This window comes from Gavialis gangeticus, unplaced genomic scaffold, assembly GCF_001723915.1.
Source record: "Gavialis gangeticus isolate Ggan-Ray unplaced genomic scaffold, GavGan_comp1, whole genome shotgun sequence".
NCBI lineage: Eukaryota > Metazoa > Chordata > Crocodylia > Gavialidae > Gavialis > Gavialis gangeticus.
In genome coordinates, this window is record NW_017729032.1 from 50,838,871 (window position 1) to 50,859,133 (window position 20,263).

The window sequence follows — 20,263 nt, forward strand, 5'->3', positions numbered from 1 at the left end:
TTTGTGGCAGCCAAATATAACTTTTCAGTTGTGTTTTTTAAAAAAAAAAACAACAGGTAAAACTAGAAAAAGGGTTTTGAGGTCGTGTGCACTTACCAGGCAGCAGATTCAGACTTTGCAAGATGGTGCAGAGCTTTATGAAGCAATTCAAAATTCACCTGATCCTGGTTATATGGAGGTAATTATTAATTTCGATTACTACTCTCGAGTGCCTATGGAATACCCACTGTATTTTTGGCTTAATTAAAAAATAAATAAATAGTAGCAGCTGCCAGATCCGAAAATGTTGTGACCTTTAAACTAGAATTCTCTCTCTCTCCATATGAGACAGCTTCTTCAGTATGCTTATTACCAAAAGTTCAAATTAAAAACAAGAAAAGGTTGCATAAAGGATTCAAAATCACTGTTGTATGTTTTGTTAATTAGTAGTGGTCTGTTTTTTATATATAATATGCGCATTTTTAATACTCACACTGTAACAGACCACTACTACTATATAGATAAATAACATATATAAATATTTATACATGTATAAATAAATGATGTATTGGATATAACAACTATTTTACTAGTAGATTAAAATGTACTCTAGAGGTGCATGGACAGTTGTGAATGCTGAAATTTAAAAACCTGGAAAGTTATGACATACAAAATTATTTTTATGAATATGTATAATTTTGTAATAAAAAATACATTAATTATTTGAGAATTAAAACTTACCAAATACTTTATGTAGAGATGAGTGAAATGATTATCCTCCATACTTTTGTTTCCCTTCATCTTGTTCATATTAAAACCTCAAGAAAATAAACACTTAGCAACTTGATTAACTAAATGCATGTGCATTCACCTAGTTACATGTGCTACAAAACTAAGTGCATGCCTAAGTACCTGAAAGATCAGATTATTTATAATAAGTTCACTGATCTGTAGCTTTGTATATGTTTGTTCTAATAGTGTCATGCATATCTATGATGATTTATAACAGGGCCAGCAACCTTTGTAAGCCAGGTAGGGGGGAAGGATTGCCTGTAGCTGTGCTTCTCCCAGCCCCTTGTCTGGGGCACACATGCAGCTTCCCTAAGCTGGGGCCTGGTAGTAGGAAGCTGTATCCATGCTGTTTATGCAGTTTCCCCACCTTCCCCCCCACCACCCTCCTCGTTCTCTCACCTCTTGGCTGCAGCTTCTGAGCCAGGCCTGGGAAGCTGACCGAGCCAACTCAGTTCCCCATGGGCTGAAAGTTGTGCCTGCACTGCAGCCACGGGGTGGGGAGAAACAGCAACAATGCAGGTACAACTTTCAGCTCCCCAGCCCCACTACAGCTCCTCACTGACCAGCCCCAGCATGGGCACACCCTCTGGCTCTGCTGCTAGATCCAGTAGGTCCATGAGCCATATCCACCTCTCATGATGCCAACCACTCTTATATTTACCTATATTCAGGTGGTGCCTCAGGAGGGCCTTTTTGCTATAATATATGCTTCTGAAGTTCTGGTACCATAACAAAATTAAAAAATTATCTTGTATACACGAGTATTTGGAGAAGAGGTTTTGTTAGAATTTGATGGGTATTTTTGGTGATCATGCAGGCAGTTGAACGGTTTTTCTTCTTGTGAACACAGGGATATCTCAGTGAAGAGCAGTTAAGAGCCTTGAATACTCACAGACAAATGTTGAATGATAAGAAGCAAACTCAGATACAAGCAGAATTCAAAAAGGCTCTAGAGTCTATTGAACAGGAGGAACATGGTTACTCTATAAGGGAGGTGTGTACAGTGTGGAAATTACGTGTGGTAGATTACAGAAAACAAGAAAAAGTTAAAGGTTAGTACTAATGTAAAACTAGAGTTGTTCACTTGAATAAGAGGCCAGTATAATAATGTAATGGGTAAAAGTTAAATGGAGTTATACTAATGAATCTCAGCCACGGTACTGTGAGATCCTTTTAAGGGTACTGTGCAGTACTAGTACTAAGTTCTTGGGTCCTCCTTTTCAAGCACGTAAACCTTATTCACAAGATAAACCCAGAGTTTTTTAATAGAAATCTAGTGTGTCAGAAACAGTCTGACCTGTTGTCATTGAGTGCTTTGCAATAGAAAAAATGCTATTTTTATGGTTAAAAAAAAAAACAACTAAGTAAACTAAGAGCCTAGCAACTTCTGGGGGGTACCTCAAGCCTATTGGGGGGTTCCTGAAGCTTTAAAAGGCTGAGAACCACTGGTTTAGTGTGTTTAGCAGCATTAAATACAGATAACAAATCTGCCACTGATCATGCCATAATTAAAATCTATTTAATTTAAAAATAAAAGCCTTTCTAGTAAATTCCTTTATACCAAAATGGCTGAATTGAGCAAGGCCTTACTAAATAGGATACCTCCAACTCTAAATGGGAGGAAAATGAAGATTTGGATGACTTCACGCTCCTCCTGCAACAGAAGAATTTCTCTGTTGTTTTTCTGTAGTCAAAAAATGAATGAAAGCTGACAACTGGCATTTTTTGAGGCATGCTTTGAGTCTAGAAAGGTTGAGAACCCCACTGAGTTATAACAAGGAGGATATTTTAGGATGCAGATTTTTGGGTCTTTGTACATGCCACATTTTTTGCCCTTTCTTGCATTGCAACGGCATGACTGTTTGCCCAGGGGGGTTTTCTGGACACTTTTTAAAAGTCTTTCTGGATCATTAAAGTAAAACTCCTTGGACGTAGTTTAGTCTGGCTCACTGCAAATTAAAGCGTTGTGTCCATGGATTCGTTGCATACAAACACAAAAGCACTCAGACATGTAATGAGCATCTTTGCTCACCAGATGGCGCTGCAACTTTTTTGTAGTTCACCACTTCAGATTGCTTCCACTTTGGAATTGCTTCTGCTTTTTTTTATTATTCTGCTATTTGCCAGCTCTGTGCTCCCACAGCTGTGTGGTAGGGCATGGGGTGGGAGGCCCCAGGCCAGGGGAGGTCAGCGGTGAACTGTTGTGGGCCAGGGACCATGCATAATTTGTTCGAAAACCTAGTGTGTGCACACACTGATGCAACGCTCCAAAATAAACAAGTTTTTAAATTTTATAAATCTATTTAATTTAATGAGGATTAAGCCCTGTGGTGTGTACAGGTGCTCTTTGAGGTCATCCATATGGCTGTAGCAGACTTAGTATTTCTAATCTTATGTTTTTAGCAGTCATGCTGAATATCTGGCGCCCATTATCGGATGTATTTTCCCAATTAAAAGAAGGAAATCGGTACAGAATCTATCAGCTAGCAACATCAGAGTCCAAGACCAAATTGGACACTGCTAACGTACAGTTAACAGCTACAAAGAAAACTCAGTACCTTCAGTTATTGGTAAAAACTTCTTACTGTAAAAGCATTATTTGATTAAAAATATAAACAGTATATGTAACCTTTAATTATTTAAATAATTATTTTTTTGTTTCTTTAGGCTTCTCAAGAGATACTGTTAGAGATTTACATTCCCAGGAATGCTGTGCTGTTCAGCAGGTTGTTGGATCTTTCTTTCCAACCAGCATGTGGTGAAGTTGACTTAGTTGGATTTGTAGTTTCTGTTAATAAGAGCACAGGTGTGTTACATGCTGAATCTAAGTATTTTCCTGTTTAATGAAAATAGATTTTCTTTTAAACTTCCAAGGTGATTTTGGTTTTATATCTGCAGACTTAAGTCTATATAAATGTGCAAGTTAGACCCAGCTGGTAATATTGCCCAATTACCTTAGTATGCGAGAGCCGTAACACTTCAGAAATAACAATAACAGTTTCTTGATGTCCTGCCTTCTAAGATAAATATTTGCATTAAGTATTTTGAAGGGGGTGCGCAATGAAAAGCCTAAATAAAGAAATGAGCTTTATTTTTACTGTGCTCTGAACTAGCTGGTGGGACTCAGAATAGAGACCCCAGAGTCATTATAGATAGTTTTCTAAAAACATCAGTTCGTGCAGCAGTGACCAAAAAAAAGCCAATAAAAAGTTAGGCAGCATTAAGAAGGGAATTGAAAATAAAAGTGTAAAATATCATCGTGCCATCATATAAATCCATGATACGCTAGCATCTTGAATACTGTGTGCAGTTCTAGTCTCTGCATCTTGAAAAGGATCTAGTAAAACTAGAAAAGGTACGGAGAAAGGCAACAAAGATCATCAGGGCTATGGAGCAGCTGCTGTGCAAGAACAGACTAATAAAGGCTAAGACTAGAGTTTGGAAAGAACACTTGAGCAGGGCTATTATTGCAGAAATCTTATAAAGTCATGAAGGGTGTGGACAAAGTGAATAGGGAACTGTTCCCAAATCCCAGAATACCAGGAGTTGAAGGCACCCACTGAAATTAATAGGAGAAACATTTAAAGCTAACAAGAGAAGGGGCTTTTTATGCAGCAGAACTCAGTGCTGCAGTGCCACAGGAGGTTGTAAAGGCAGAATACAGCCAAGTTCAGAAAGGGACTAGTCAAATTCATGGATACATTAAATGCTTTTAAGAGAACTGTCACGTATATGTCCTATGACATCCCTAAGCAATGTTGACCATTCTCTTATTTGTGTAGTTGTTACACATACTTGTTTTCCTATTTGTTGAAGGTGTCCTTCCTTTGAAGGAAACACTGGGGAAATCAAAAGTAAAATAGATCTGTGGGAATACATCTACCTAAATTGCATCCTTCTTTTCAATTTAATTTAACTTTTTTTTAGGTTTCACTACTCTGGTGTATTTATCAGATGAAAATCTCAATCTAGTGGCAATCAAGATATGGATGGACCTTAAGCAACTTGCAGTTGAAGACATCATTAAACCTTGTACATTGATTTCTGCAAGCAATATTCAGTGGCAGTCTGCTAATTTCAGATTAGAAATTCCCACACTATTTGCTGGAGACCTTTCTCTATTTTCAGCAAATCCAAAGGAAGGCTGTCTTCAAGAAAGATTTAACGAGTTAAAAAACACAATAGAGGTGAAGTAGTGGATCTTCTAATGTAATAGTTGTTTTTAGTCGTTAGTATATAGTTCTTTTGGTACAGAATCTGTTAATACTGCTAGTGCTGGGACAAACGACAGCTTAATGCTGATAGGATGAAGTTTGAATGAAGAGATTTCAGGAAGCAGACTGGGTTTTTTTTTTCCTTTCTGAAGGAATCTGTTGCTTGTGCAGTCTTCCCATTTTCCTCAGCTTTACAGTAGTATCCCCAAAGTCCCCATTATAGCCACCATCGTCTGACCAAGCAGAATCTAATATCTTTTCATGTGGAGCCTGTCTTTGACCTTTTAATTGCCTTGAATGTTTTGAGATATGAGAGGCATAGTACTTGGTATATTTGAGCCCATTTATTATCAATAACAATTTGATATTACAGTGTGTTTTATTGACTTTAGTTTTTTCAACTGGCTTAAGTAAAGGGAAATAAGAAATCAACCGAGCACATGTTGTCTTTCTTTTTATATTTTCTTTCAACATTGCACAAATGTACATAAAAACCTGGTGCACTTAAAAGTAGCAGAAATTGGTGGTGTTACCCAGTCGTTTCATGTGGTTAGTAACTATAGAAAAGAGAGTGAATTAATTTATGCTACCTGAAATAATTGACATTACTGCAGTCGTTCACAGGATTCCAGCAAATTTGAATGTTGCCTGATATTAAACATGCATGTGCATGCTTTGTTTTAGATCAGGGTTATCAAATATACCATTAGCAGGCTTGATCTGGCCTACAGAGGTGGGTTATCTGTCCTATGGGGCTTCTCTCTGGCAGGATAATTTCCCTCAGGGCCTGACCCAGAGGACTTCTTGCCATGGCTCAGTAATCTGCAGCACCCAAACTGCCCTACCCCTTACCAGCTGCCTAACTTCTGGTTTCCAGTCCCCATCCAGCATACAAATTGGCAGCACACCTTCAGTTGCTGCGGTGTTAGCAACATTTGTCAGGTGTGATGAGAAGCCCTGCAGATCAGACCCAGAGGTCAGTCATTCAACCTGTGAGAAGCCTGTATCTGGCCTGCCAACTTATTTGAGTTGGGCGTCAGCATTTTAAATGATTTGGTGCATGAGGAAAACAAATTTTTAAAAACAGCCTTTCCCATTTACAGTGACTAAATAGGCTCATCAGTATTTAGCTTTTTGCATCTTAGTACATTTACTGCCTCTTACCAGTATTTCATTTCTTTAAAAAATACTGTAGCAACACTTTAAAATGTAATTAATAATATTGCAATCATTTGCTAGCCAGAACTTAAGCAGGGACTACCAGAAGGATTTCTAGCCAGGACTTAAGCAGGGACTACCTGAAGCATTTCTATTTTCAATACTAAATGCTAAGATGTTGCATTTTACATTTTAAAACATGCAGCCCTCTTGTGTTTTTGTTCGTTCTGTCTTCTAGAATGTAAACTCCTTTTGCAACGATGCAAAACGCAAACTGATGAATTTGCTTCAAATAAATGGTTCACAAGTGACTAACTTGAATAAAGAATGTGGCTTAAGTTTCCTTTCTCCTTCCCAGAAGTCAAGCCTTTGTGTGGGAAATAAAAACCATGTAAGTTTGAAATTGTATGAGTTTTAAACTGAAGCAATATGATAGCACAAATATAAGCAATTTATTATTGTTAGAGTGTTATTTTAATAATATGCCTACTGTTACAGCCATCCTCCTTCAGCTGAGTTGTCCATCCTCACTGTGCTGCATGCATGTTTCAAGCACTTGTTTAATGACCCTTTGTCTAAGCAGTTTCTCTGTGAGTCCATTGTGCCCCCACCTCTCCATGCCACATGCAAAGGAGATGAAGGAATGAAGGTCCTTCTGCAAGGATGCAAACACTGCCCCTTGATTTACAAAATTTATGAAGGAGTCCAGTGGAGTCCTGTTAGGGACTACTTTGACTCCAAAAACATTGAGAACCGTTAACTTAGAGACTAGTGAAAGATATGTCCCGCAGTCTACTCTTAAAGGGTCTGGAAAAGTATTAAAAGCACTCTTGAGTTTCCCCTCCCAGTGCCCAAGAAAATGAGAAAATTGTAAAGCTGGGGCTTTGAGTGAGAAACCACATGAATTTCATTCAACTAAGTTTTCCAAATTTCAGCATGAAAGGAGAGTTCTTTGTTATGGAAGATAAAACACCAAAACAGACAAAAATGCTGCACATTAGGGAAAAAGCAGTGCAGTTTTTTTCATGTGGTTTACAAGGGAGTGCTTAAGACATGAAGAATAGAAGTTGTTCTAAAAAACATTTCCTAAAAATGGAAACTCTTTATCAAGATTTACTTGTACCTATGCAGTAAAAGGCTTTCATTAATCTGCTCAAGTTTAGCCTGCAACCATTCTCTTACTGAAGGAAATATTTTCTTCTATGTAATGGTTATAAGGTAACATTCTTGCTAAACTTTTCATACAAGCAGAGTAACAGCATTGTTTAACCTAATACAGAAGTTTCAGCCCTGACAGCAGTGACTACAGTCTTACTGTGACAATCTTGCTCACTTGGGAAGTCATTATGAAAATGTTCCCCCTCAAAAATTTCATGACAAAATCTACTGCCCAGAGAAATTGTAGAATCACATTCACTGGAGGTTTTTTGAGAAGGCTGGATAAGCACTAGACAGGCATGATTTCATAGACTCAGAATAGTATTCCTGCAGGAATTTGGACCAGGTGACCCTGGAGGCCACTTCCAATCCTGTGATTCTGTGATTCTCCTCTCAAATAACTTTCCTGGCAGCTTTTTCAGGACACACTTCACCTGATTTTGATTTGCTTTAACTTCAGAAATTCCCAAGATAGGGCAGCTATGAAATATCTTAAAATGTTCCAGATATATTTTGCTGAGAGGATAGAGATAAAGCAGTTGGTAGGGTGGCACTCTTGCTTACTGTTTTCTATGCCCAATATTCCTTTTGATGCAGCCCAAAATTATGTTTGTGTTTTACACATGCATCTTATAAGGAGGCCTGTACGGTCAGTGCCTAGGGTCTTTCATTCACTTTCTAAAGAACTGGAGAGTCAGTGGCGTTGCCTGTGCTGAGGCAGTGTTTGGTAAAAGGGTGTTAGTCATCACAAGTTGCAGTACTTATGTTCCTTTTCATTTACTGTGTCCTATATCCCATTGTGCATGCTAGAAGCAGAACTAAGAAAAGATGATTTTTAATCGTAGGGCTGTCATAGGCAGGCAGTCTGATTGATCCTTTGTAAGTATTGCATTATCTTTCTGTCTTCCTTCTTATCCTGTCCTCCCTGTCCTTCACAGTATTGTTCTCATAAATAGTTGGAAGGGAAGAATGTGCTGTGTATGGTTTGAGTTGAATAACACTTTTAAACTTTCACATAAAGAGTATTTTTCTGCATTGGAAACTTTCATTCTAGAGCACGTGCTCAACAGAAATCTGGAGCAAACACAGGCAGCCCCTCGCCTGCCCCATGGCCAGCGCCCTGCGCTGTAGCCACTTGCAGCCCGCATGGGGCTGCCTGTGCCTGCTCCAGACAGCCCTGCGTGGCCTGCAAGTGCCTGCAGCAGGGAGGGCGGGCAAGGGGCCCCTTTTCCCCAAGCTGAGTACCAGCTTCTTCCCTGCTGGCAAGCAGGGGGTTGGGGCTGTGTGCTACCCCCAACCTGTACCATGGGGCTGGGGGCACTGGGTGTGAGTGGATGCAGGAGCCAGCAGCAACACGGGACCAGCACTGCCCCAGGGCCAGTGCTGGCATGGCCCATAGCAAGGTGGCAGGAGCTCAGGGTCCCAGACAGCAGGGGCTCTATGGAGCTGGGCCAGCTCCCCCCTCTCCCTGCGGGTGCAGCCCAGTCCAGCTCCACAGACTCCTGCCAGACTGTGCCCTGCTTTGGGCCCCACCGGTGCTGGCCCTGGGACATGGGACCAAGACATTGGGACATTGGTCCGAAGATGGTGACGAGGGGGCAGGGCACCTATCAAGGGGCGGGCCTACCCATGGAGCCCTCGACAGCTTGCCAAAACTGGGTAAGCGGCCCTCGGTCCAAAATAATTGCCCACTCCTTATTTAAGGTGTGTTTCAGACCCTTATCTTCATTTTGCTGATGATTATTATATCTCTCTCCGTTTTCAAAAACATTTTTTTTCCCCTCTTGCTGCTGGTCTCCCCTAAACCTTCTGGTTTTGCTAACTGCTTATTATTGAGGGTACCATATTGACCCTAATCCAAGATGACTTTGAATACAAGACAACTCCTTAATAATTAGGTTCTATATATGGATAATTTATAAATTTGTTTATCGTATTGTATGTATAAAATCCAGCTATTAAGGGGTCGTCTTAAATTCATCCCCCCTTCCACATCACTTGACTCTTGCCCCCACCCCCCATGCCTGCTTCCTACCCTCTGCCTGCCCCCACCTGTCACACAGCAGTGGTGGCAACTGTGGCCCAGCTCTAGAGCCAGACCTGCTGCCACCACAACCACTACTGTGTGGCCAGGCCAGGGCTGGAACCAAATGTGTTCTATACTCCAGGCCAGAGCAGGGCTGGTGCTGGGGATGGTAACTGGTGGCAGAGAGGGAGGCAGAACCAGGTGGCTGCTGTAGCTCTAACTCCAGCCCAAGGTTGGCATCACAGCTACAGTCAGAGCCACAACAGCTGCCTTCCCCCTCCTCTACTTGTACTCAGATCTAAGATGAGGGGGTTTTTCCACCCCCATGTTAAATTGGGGGGGACAACCTCATCCTGCATTCAAGTAAATACAGTATAATAGAGCAATGTTTCCTGAACTAGGAACCAAGAACTCTGTCTTGGAAAACAGGGTTGCAGGTCCTAGAGGCATGACCCTAGCTGGACTCAGGCTGGATGTTGTATATGACGTGACCATAAGCCAACAAGCATTCGAGTTATGGTCCCTGAATTAGGGTTACAGTCCAAAAAGATTGGGAGCCACTGCATTAGATTATACAGAACTCTGCCCTTGCTGCCTTTTTCATACCTACTTTTCATACTCTTACCATTTTTTTTCTACTGTATATTTACAGTATGCTGGACCCAAATGTTCTCTTAAAATGCTGTGAATTACATGCATATTGATTTTTTGTAGTAACTTCAGTTTGAGATGGATAGTCACTTTCACTCAAACATGTGGTGCACAATATTATTCATTCAGTTTTATATTATTTGTGTGACAAATTGAGGTAATTAATTTAATACGGTGTTTGATTTTTTTTTTTTTTTTGATTAGTGAGTTTACTACTTAGTTATTTCATTCCCCATGGAGTGCCAGTCTGGTGCATTAATTGTGATGAATGGGAAGGGTTCTGGCCTTGTCTACGCACAAAAATCATACATTTCTTTCTTTCCTTATCCAGACATCCTTTCCAAATAGTGAAATGAAGTATCAAAGCCCACTGTCGGTCAGCAAACCAGATGTGAAACTTGCTCCACAAGGCTTAGCAAAGATGACTCCACATACTCCTAATGAAAACCACCCTAAGAACTGCAAAAAGAGAAAAGCTATGGACCTGCTCAGCCAGATCCCTCCTCCTCCCCCATTGACACCAGTCTATTCAGTTGTTTCTCCATCTTTGAAAAAGGCATTTCAGCCACCACGAAGTTCTGATTTCCAGTGTAGCAAATTACTGAAGGGAACAAACCACAACTCTCTTCACATCACCGCTCTTACAAGATCGAATGAAATTACCCCTCTCGCTGAGACTGACTTGATTGCTGATGAAGAACTTGCAATGATTAATACACAAGCACTCTTGTGTAATTTGCCCAAAGAAAAGAAAACTGATTACAAAGAAAAAACCATCAGTGCTGCATCCAGGGATTCATCAGACCACCTTGTACGTGATAATTCTCCAATGTCTGCTGCAGGAACAAATGCTTCACAAAACAGTACTGAAGGAACTGAGGCTCTTGAGAAGGATACAAGTAAAACTGAGAATTTATTCACAGTCCCAAAAAAGCTACAAAGGCGTAAAAAACGCAAATACTATTGAATGCAAGTGCATAATAATGTACATATTTTGGATATAAATGAATATTTTTACACTTTGCATGCTAGAAACATTTATATAGTATCTGCTTGTCTTCAATAATGTTATTTCAAAAGGAAAAGTTTAATAAATGTAATCTTACATGTGCAATAAAACTTTCAAGAGTTTGGTAAGAATCACTGCAATATATTATCTCTACAGATCATTTATTTGCTTGTGCATTACAGTAATGCCGGTGTTGTTGCAGGCCTGACATTTCAGTAGTGAGGCTATATCTGGAGCTTAAGGGATTATTTAGCATAGAACGCTTGTTCACTTTGTTGGACTATCAGGAGAGTAGTTAGAAATGTGTGTAGGTTGTTTAGAGGCTGAATCCAGAATCCCAGGGATTCTCTTAAACCGATCAGGACAGAAGAGGTAAAATCTGAGGTGTTAATCCCAGTGTAGTTTATATTCCTTATTTTTCTATGCTTTGGTTGTGTTAAGTTGTTGGAAGGCAGCAATGATTTTGTTACGTTGATAGGACAATGTGACAATGGCTGTGAAGGATCTCAACTAAGTGGCCTTATCCTCTTATTTAAAGTCCATGTACGTCAGAGAGAATGACTGACTTAGGCCATTTGTACAGTATGGAAACATACCTTTCCATTAGAGGTGCACTGTAGACTGGTCCGATATCGGATCAGTACCGATATAAAGAAAATTGGCTGTATCAGAAATTGGTCTGATGGGGCAGATAATTTGGCCAATAAATGCCAGGCATGTGTGCAGCCACTGAGGAGCAGAGCCCAGCAGCATGGAGAGCTGCCGCTAGCTGGTAAGTCTGGTGTGGTGAAAGGGGATGTGGGAGGGAAGGGGCATGGCAGGGGAGGGGCTGAAGAGGCAGGCACTGCCTAGCCAGGGCAGGGTGCGGGGTGGAGGCATGGTTCATTGTCGGGAGGGAGGGGTTCCTGCTGCTGCTTGCACCACAGCAGGGCAGGGGGTAGGATCTACCTGGGGCAAGCTGCAGCTGCGGGCTGGGCCGGGCTCTTCTCGCTGAGGGCTGGGCTTGGAGTGGGGCCTGTAGAGGGGGCTGAAGCCACCCCAAATATAGCTGTAGCTCCCTCCCAGGGCTGCCACTGGCGTGCTCAGCGCAGCCCCGGCTCTTCCCGCCTCAAGCCCTGCCTCCCCCATGTGGGGCGTTGGGCAGAGGCGTGGCTCATCGGGTTGTGGGGGCAACTCCCTCTGCTGCAGTGCGTGGCTCTTTCCAGCGTGTGGAGGGAGATGGGGGAAGAGCTGGGGCCAGTGGGAAGTTGCACCTCCATCCTGCGCTCCACGCGGGGGAGATGCAGGTTGAGCCAGGGTTGCGTTGTGTGTAGCGGTGGTGCTGGGAGGTAGCTATGGCAAAATTTTGGGGTGGCTGCAGTCCCCGTTCCAGGCCCAGCCTCTGGCAAGAAGAGCCCAGCACAGCCTGCAGCTGCAGCCCATCTGCTCGCTCCAGGTAGATCTGGGGCCACACGCCCCCCCTGCCCTCCTGGGGTGCAAGCAGCAGCAGAATCCCCCCCCCAATGACCCATGCCTGCGCCCCTGCCCCCTCCCTCACTGTGGGGGAGGAGTTGATCTGCTCCCCTGCAATGGACTTACCACTCCACACACTATACTGGAAATCGGATCAGTAGTGGCCGCAAAAACCTCATTGGTGCACCCCTACTTTCCATCTGGGTGTGCTGGGAAGGAATGAGATTTCATATGATCAGATACTTGACAGCACTCGATTATTTAACCCTCACGCTTCACATTTTTTCAAGGTAGAACACCTACAGCTCCGTCGCAAATTCACATCTGAGTACCTAAAATACCGGTTTCTGTCATCTAAACTTGGATGTTAGTACTTGACTTTAAACACAGAATTAGATTTGGTTTTCTAAAGTTGAAAGACAATTGGCTCTGCTGTCTTTAGTACTGTATTGTTATTGTGTGCTTTATGATGGTTTCTTATATATACGTGTACATAATAATCTGTACAAAAAAAATAAGATAATGGACTTGGACCTGGTCCAGAGATGTGATAATGGAAGAGGTGTGAAACAGACAAATATGGAGGCAGAAAAGGGCAAGATAACAGTAAAATCAGCAGCTCTCATCTGTATGTCCAACCTACCTGGGTGCAGCATGTTGTGATAAAATCTCTCTTAAAAACTCATCGTTTTGTGCAAAACTCATAAAACATATTTTTGTTGGTTTGAAGTGTGGAGCTATGGAACGAGCATCTAGCACCTTCAAGATTTGGCATGGGCTGTAACCAGTCTGCTTTCCATCATGATGTCTTTATTTTCACTTTGTGCCTTGTACTCTGCAAGCGGTTTCATAGGAGTGCACATGATATGGAAAGTTTGACCAAGCTTAATGCCCATTTGACACTCAGGGTGGGTGAGTTATGGTTCAGCAAGATGGAGCAGTCTGATTAAGAAACATTCTGGCCTGTTCTTGCCTGGGACAATAGACAAAAAGATCAGATGTTGTTAGCCACACTAGTCTCCCTGTATCCAAAGATGCATGGTTAAATATACCCAACAGATGTTTTGCACCAAGTGCATACATTGCACACAATAAAGCTCTGCCCTGTCAGCATTTATGTTGAAAGACAAGTGCCTCATTCAGTTGTCTTTAATGCATCACTCAAGTTCTCATGGCTTGTGATGGTCTCCACTGTGTATATTTTTTTCTTTTTCCACTATTAATAAACCATTGTATGTGATGGCACTAATTTATACTACATTTTAAAACAAAGATGCCCCTATTCTTAAAACTTTACAGTACAAGGCAAGATATACAGATTATCAGTTCAGGAAAAGAGAAGTGAGGCAGTGACTATTAATGAGAAAAGGGAGGACAGCCTGTTAATGGGATCTGAAGGAGGAGAGGTAGCACTTGGCAGATAAAGACAGAGATATTGTCTGGGTGTATGGAGGAGCCAGGGTGGAAAGTAAAATGAAGCGTAAGAAAAGCCTGAATTAAGGTAACAAAAGACATGGGTGGACAGATGGTTATGTTGATCCTTTTTACAGCAGTAAGACAGGAAACCAGTAGAGGGATTCAAAGAGCACTGTACACTGTTAGCTAAGGTTTGGGAAAGCTAGAAAGAGAAGAATGGTGAAGCCAGGAGACCAGGCGTAAGAAAGTGAGGAGACTAGAAATGACCACAGCCTGAACAAGGGTTTGGTCCCAAGAACTTTGAAGAAAGGTTGGAACTGGAAAGTATTAGAGACAAAGAAGAGGCTGGTTTAGTGAGAGACTGGACACGAGGGAAAAAGGAGAGAGAGTGGGTCTGGGAGACAAGTTGCAATACAAGTAACATGGCAGGTTACAGGCACCAAACCTGCCCTGGAGAATTAACAGTCTAGGGATATGACGTGACAAAATGAGGGAAACTAACAAACATGGGTTTAGTGGGAAAGGGAAGAGTTTACTGTGGGCTCAGTAGTCTTAGATTCCATAACTGAATGATCTTGCATTACAGTATGTAAATTAAAAGCATCGATACCTGATTTAAAGATTTAGTAAAATGAAAAAACCCCCCAAAACTCAGTAAAAAATGGCTTGGAGAACTGCAAAATCGTCTTTCATACATTGGTGAAATACTAAAATACGTTGTGGAATCCACCTCTCCTGTTATATGATCTTTGACTCGTATGTGTGTCATATGCTCTTCTGTTTGAAAATGCTGGATGTGAATTGGAGTAAGCCCCAGTGCTGAGAGCTGCATTTGGTCCACTACAATTTCCAACATCTCTCCTGGGTTGTTCAGACTGAAGCACAGTTTCGATGGTAACACCATGCTCATACTGTTCTTTCATCCGCTGTATTTTTTCTCTTGGGACCTGATGAGTGTTCCTTCTATATAATCAAAATGAACATAAAAATTCAATTTTTTTAACCCTCTAATAAGTGCATTGGCTTGATGTTGCTAAACTTCTTGCTCCATTTAGTAAAACATCCATTCTTGTCTCTAAGAGCCAGGATCCAACACTTGACTGCACTGCAGTTGGCTGCTATCTGTTTTCTCAAACCTATTTTTGGCTGCTTCACTATGACACACAACCTAAATATTTTTGTAGGCAGCCAGGATGTAAAGTTAGGTGAATTGTGTATAACAAGGTCCATGGCTCCTGCTGTGAGAAGCATGGGAAGCGTGTATGCTGACTGCCATCATGGTTTCTGTTACACGGATACAAGAAGCTATTGAACCCTCAGGAGCGATTGTCTATCCATCTGCAAAAGGACCCACAAGTATGTGACCAACCCATGCAGGTGTCAAGGTCTGTGCGTTTGCAGGGGGGAGGGGGATGTTTGTTTTTTGCCCATGTCTAAAGAGGCACAGCCATACAGTCTAGATCAGATCGAGGGCCCCAGCAGGACAACGGAGGCTCCTACAGGTTACTAATTTAACAACTGGTTTGCTGTAACAAACACGAAACACTGAAGATTGAAAGGACCTCAGGCGAAGCATAAGTAAGCAAGACAGAAGTGTTAGAAGGGATATTTCTCTATAGCGAGGTGAGTCTGGAACAGAAGAAGAGAAGTTTAGATGAGAAGAAAAAAGGGTGCAGAAGGTTCCTGGGCTCCAGGAATGATGCACAGACTCCAATGGATTCTCAAGCAGGGTGTGGAAACTGAGGCAGGGTCTTGGTACACAGGGGTTTGGTGCTTTGCCATAGACCAGTGTATTTCTTGTATTTTGTGTTAGTAAAGTCTGTGTGTTCTTTGCTTTAAAGGTTACAAAGTCCTCAAGAAGTGAAACAGTAAACAATGGCAAAGCTGTGGAGAAGGCACGTCCCAATGTACTGGAGACTCAGGTGGTCGGCATTAGTTTTGGAATGGTAGGGCAGCTGGGATGTGGGGGGCTCATGCTAAGAAAAAGCCATGGCTCTCTGGGTTTGGAGTCTCTGCCCGAGAAGCATGCCTAAAAGGCCAATCTTAAAGACAGAATCTGGACTTAGTAAGCTTGATAGCCTATGAGATCTCCAGCTCCTTCACTAATTGATAAAACAAATACCAACCATAAGATAGTTAAGAAATATTACAAGGCATTAATACTTGATACCTCCTCCCAACTAGACCCATTTCTACTGTCATAACTGCAAATCACTTCCATTTGGCACTGGTAAGACGAGTGTTGAGCCAAGACTTATATACTGCTGATAAACTCTTTATTTTACTACCATATTCTTCCCCATCCTCAAAGCATCTTTCTCTTTTCTCCATGTCAAGTCCTGCCTGATGCTTGAACTACAAGCTCTCTGAGGCAAGGACGGTCCTCCTCAGTATTTGTGTGTACAGCACTTAGCACAATGGGAAACCGCATGGGTCCTTGACAAGGGTTCTGAGCTATTATAGTCATGTAAATAAATCATCATAATCTAAAAATCATGTAAAGTAAACAATATTGTGCTTATGAGATCAAACAAGGTAGAACATACATGCTTTGGGGACTAATGTATCCATCCTGTATGTAGGCAGGGCAGTGTGGCACCTGGCAGACTAACTGGTTCAGAGAGACATGAGCTTTGGTAGGTTCATAGCCTACCTCATCAGATGGTATGAATGGACTTGCAAAATGCAGATACTAAAGAAAAAGCAATAAGGTAATTTAAATACAAATGACAGGGAAAGGGGGAGGAAAGAAGGGAGCACTGCTGAAAGAAGGGAAGGGTACAACACTCTTGTATGTGTTATTTGAGACCCAATAAAAATAATCCTCTGGGAACTGATTTTTTTGCTGATTTTTAAAACAGCTGCTCTCCTACTACCTGCCTTCCCAAATTATATGAAGCCATGTTGTAGTTAAATTACATGTCAGAACCTGTAGATATTATTTTGTTTTATGTATTACTGCAATGTCTAGATCATAGCATTAGTCATGAACCATGAGCCCATTGAAGGAAACATTGCACAAATACCCCTCCTCTTCCTCCTACTCTCCTCCTGCCCCCCCCATAATTTGCAGTCCAAATAGGAGCTTACAATGTAAACTGATTTCTCTTTCCTGACACCCTTCAGGGCAGCTAGTATCTTCTGATGTTGAATATATTAAATTATCCTTCCACTATTCTTGAATAGTTCATTATTGGACTGCTTCTTAGACCAGTGGTCTCCAAAGTGGGGTGCACGCACCCCAGGGGTGCGCAAGACAATCCACTGGGGTGCGGGAAGAAAATATTAGAACTTCTATTTATATTTATATAAATATACATATATTGGGGGTGCGTGCTCAAAATTTTTTTACTGATAGGGGTGCGCGATCAAAAAAGTTTAGAGACCACTGTCTTAGTCTATCTGAAGAGGAAAGTGCATATTACAGTCCTGTTTTTTTGCAGCTGAAACATGGTACTAAATGAGAAGTAATCAGATTCATTAAGAGGGAAAAAGTATACCTTGCCAACTTCTGAACATCGAATTTCCATTGTGTTTCTGGTTCTCGGAATGTAACTTCATAGCCATTCTCAAGTGCCTGATTTGGAAAAGTGTACACATGTTAAAAGTGTTACCAGCTAGTTCTTATAGAAGGCTTCTGCCACCAACTAACATTCACTGTGTGCCTCATCACCTGGACCAGGGATTCTCATATCTCAATTCTCAAATATTCACCAAGAATGGACAAGCTCCTTTCCATGTACAAACCCTCAGATGTTCTTCCCTTCCATTCACAATTATACAATGAGCCTTTGGTAACTGCTTGAATGGAAAAGTGGCACCTGAAGTACTCTCAGTATTTCTAAAGTGATTTTGGTGAAGAGGAGGAGGAACAGCCAGGACAATATGAGAAGCCACCTGTTCACAGTTTAGCAGCCTCTAGCCTACAATCCCTTTACTATGTAGTCATCCTAGAGCGGCCACAACCTTGACTGGGAAGTTTCGTTAGAGAAACTGTTCACAAGCACAAGGTTCATAGCAGCATTTCAGGCACAGAGAACCACTATGACCTCCTATAACTTGTGTGGAAACACCAAATAGATCCCAAATGATAAACTTTGACCATATGATAACCCATGGTAATATAGCTATGTATAAGCATGATTGTAATGGGACACACTGTGAAACCATAATAGGAAGAGTGCCAATAAAGCAATCACAGAGTCCATCTATCCTAGAACCATTAAAAACTGATCAAAACACAGTCTCTAGATTTATGTGTACCCTTGACATATACTGCAAAAAATGAGCTAAGGCCAAACTCAGGTTTTAATATGCTTGTCAATTAACATTATGGAAGCAGACTCCTCTTGGGGAAGTGGGACACTATAGGCTGATCTCTGGTGAATATGGGGCAAGTTGAATCTTTTCCAGTGACTTTCTTCTCACTGAACTAAATACTTAGCTAAAACAAGTACACAAGTGCCTCTTTATTTACTTTAGCAAAGAATTAACTTGTCTGAATTACCTGAAGACCAAAAATAGGAATAATTGCTTTTATCTTTTAATATTTTTTCCCAATCAGATCACATCTTAGATGTCATAGCTAAGCATTTACAACAAGAGTAGGTCATAATTTTCCCTACCATGATCACATATGGCTTCATTTCCCAAGCACGGATGTTCGTATTATCAATAATAACCGGGGATCTCCCATTCTCCATTGCTTTGCGTGCTGCAATATAACATATTAAGTGAAGCTCAAAAGTACCAGACAACTGATGGATCCAGGCCTTTCAGGCCTGAAGGAGTTTTCTATTTCAAGAGACCCTTGCGCAGTCTGTGAACCCACTGGTAAAGGGTTTCTGCATACCCAGCTCAAAGCAAATAGTTGATAGTAACCAAAAAGTGCTTTTAAAATTCCTGGAGGATGTTCAGCAGCCAATGTACCTGCTCAACTGTAAAACTTAAGCAAAAAGAATGTAAAGGTTGATGCGTATTTTGAACACTCCTCAACTTAATGTGAGCAATGGCAGTGGAAATGAAGATATTCACAAAGGATACGTGAGTGTTAGCAAATATAATTTGGTATTTAATAATATTCCATTACATAAGTTCACAAGTTTCAATTGCCTCATGAGGCTGTATCAGAGTCATCTCCCTAAAATATGGTCATGGTTTGTTCTGCTCCTGAACTTAAGGAATGACTTCATAATTAATGTGTATACTTCCTGACAACAGACACATATACTACAGAAGTCACAAATGGAAATTCAAGCTTAAAGCAATGGCTTATGTTTAACCTGTTATAATCTAAAGAAGGACGAACACGGCTCTACCATGCTGTCACTGTACTGCCATTTGCATGCCTCTTGCTCAGGTCCAGCTTCTGCACTTCTATAAACATTTACTGTTTAAAAAGTTTTCAAAAACAAAATGAACCATGAAGTTATCAGTATTTTTCAGTTAGCATAATTTATTTTTCACATGCCATAAAGAATATTTTGCTTCCCATGGTCAATCGCTCTAAGTTCTGTGATTTTTTTTAGAAGACTGACAAGCTGTAAACTTCAACAAAAGACATGATTACATTTTCTCTCTTCCTAGAGAATCAAAATAGTGCAGTATACTGTGCTGAGACACTGTGGTTTTTTGAGGACTGTGCAGGTATTTAGATAGACTGAGGAAGTCCATTAATGCTCTAAGAAAACTAGGAACTGTTTTGATTCACCTCTCTTTTGGTTCCATGTATGTGCTTCCTCTAGCAATCTGTGATCAAACTGGTAGACGCCATCTTCGATGAAAAAGTCATCAGTGCTAAGAATCACAGCACTGGAGAATTCATGTTTCAGTTGTCTGAAAAATGGGAAGTAAAATATTAGTACTTTTAAATATATTCTTTTATCATATAACTTCAGATCAAGTCATCTGAATGTTCTGCAGACTGCATATAGCTTTCATTACGTAAGCCCATAATTTAGAGAGAACTTGAAACTGCTCTATTTTTGGTAAGATTACAGCACAGGAATAGAGAAATTATGTATTTTTCATACCATCCTTTAAATTAACAGAGAAATCTACAATGGACTTTTAACATGTAACAAATGTGGTTATCTAAGCTGGCTGGAGAAATGCTTGTAAATTACCAAAAAGTTTTCTGTAATCTCACAGAAACACAAGGGAAGGATTGTGCGACCCGATTGTGCAACTTTTTTCCTTTACAAAGGAATTTCTGAACATAAAGAAACCACCAACTTTTCCACAGACTGGGGGGGAGGGCATGGTTTGATGACAACAAGGAGGATATGAATTTTCATTTGTTTCTTTCACTTTTTCATGTTTTTTTTCTTTCTTCTTTCCTACCCCATTTTCTTTGCAATACTGATCTTATTTCACTTATTCACATGAGTAGTCAAGATTTTCCTATTT

At 41.0% G+C, this 20,263-nt stretch overlaps 2 protein-coding genes across 3 annotated transcripts in view; one reads left to right on the forward strand and one right to left on the reverse strand.

Moving 5' to 3' along the window:
* The window catches only part of BRCA2 (BRCA2, DNA repair associated), an 86,393-nt gene extending 75,265 nt beyond the window's left edge, over nucleotides 1–11,128 (forward strand). For both annotated transcript variants that reach the window (XM_019524518.1, XM_019524519.1), the window contains exons 21-27: nucleotides 57–178; nucleotides 1,622–1,823; nucleotides 3,175–3,341; nucleotides 3,439–3,577; nucleotides 4,699–4,958; nucleotides 6,382–6,534; nucleotides 10,310–11,128. In XM_019524518.1, coding sequence (XP_019380063.1) covers nucleotides 57–178; nucleotides 1,622–1,823; nucleotides 3,175–3,341; nucleotides 3,439–3,577; nucleotides 4,699–4,958; nucleotides 6,382–6,534; nucleotides 10,310–10,945 — 1,679 coding nt within the window. In that variant the 3' untranslated portion in view covers nucleotides 10,946–11,128. The remainder of the gene's footprint in view (nucleotides 1–56; nucleotides 179–1,621; nucleotides 1,824–3,174; nucleotides 3,342–3,438; nucleotides 3,578–4,698; nucleotides 4,959–6,381; nucleotides 6,535–10,309) is intronic.
* Nucleotides 11,129–13,231: 2,103 nt separating this feature from the next.
* N4BP2L1 (NEDD4 binding protein 2 like 1) lies at nucleotides 13,232–19,758 on the reverse strand (the record flags this gene model as incomplete). The annotated part of the gene is made up of 4 exons (XM_019523797.1): nucleotides 13,232–14,818; nucleotides 17,356–17,432; nucleotides 18,481–18,569; nucleotides 19,566–19,758. Coding segments are annotated over 4 exons (615 nt in total), but the record flags the coding sequence as incomplete, so codon positions are not given.
* Nucleotides 19,759–20,263: the final 505 nt, after the last annotated feature.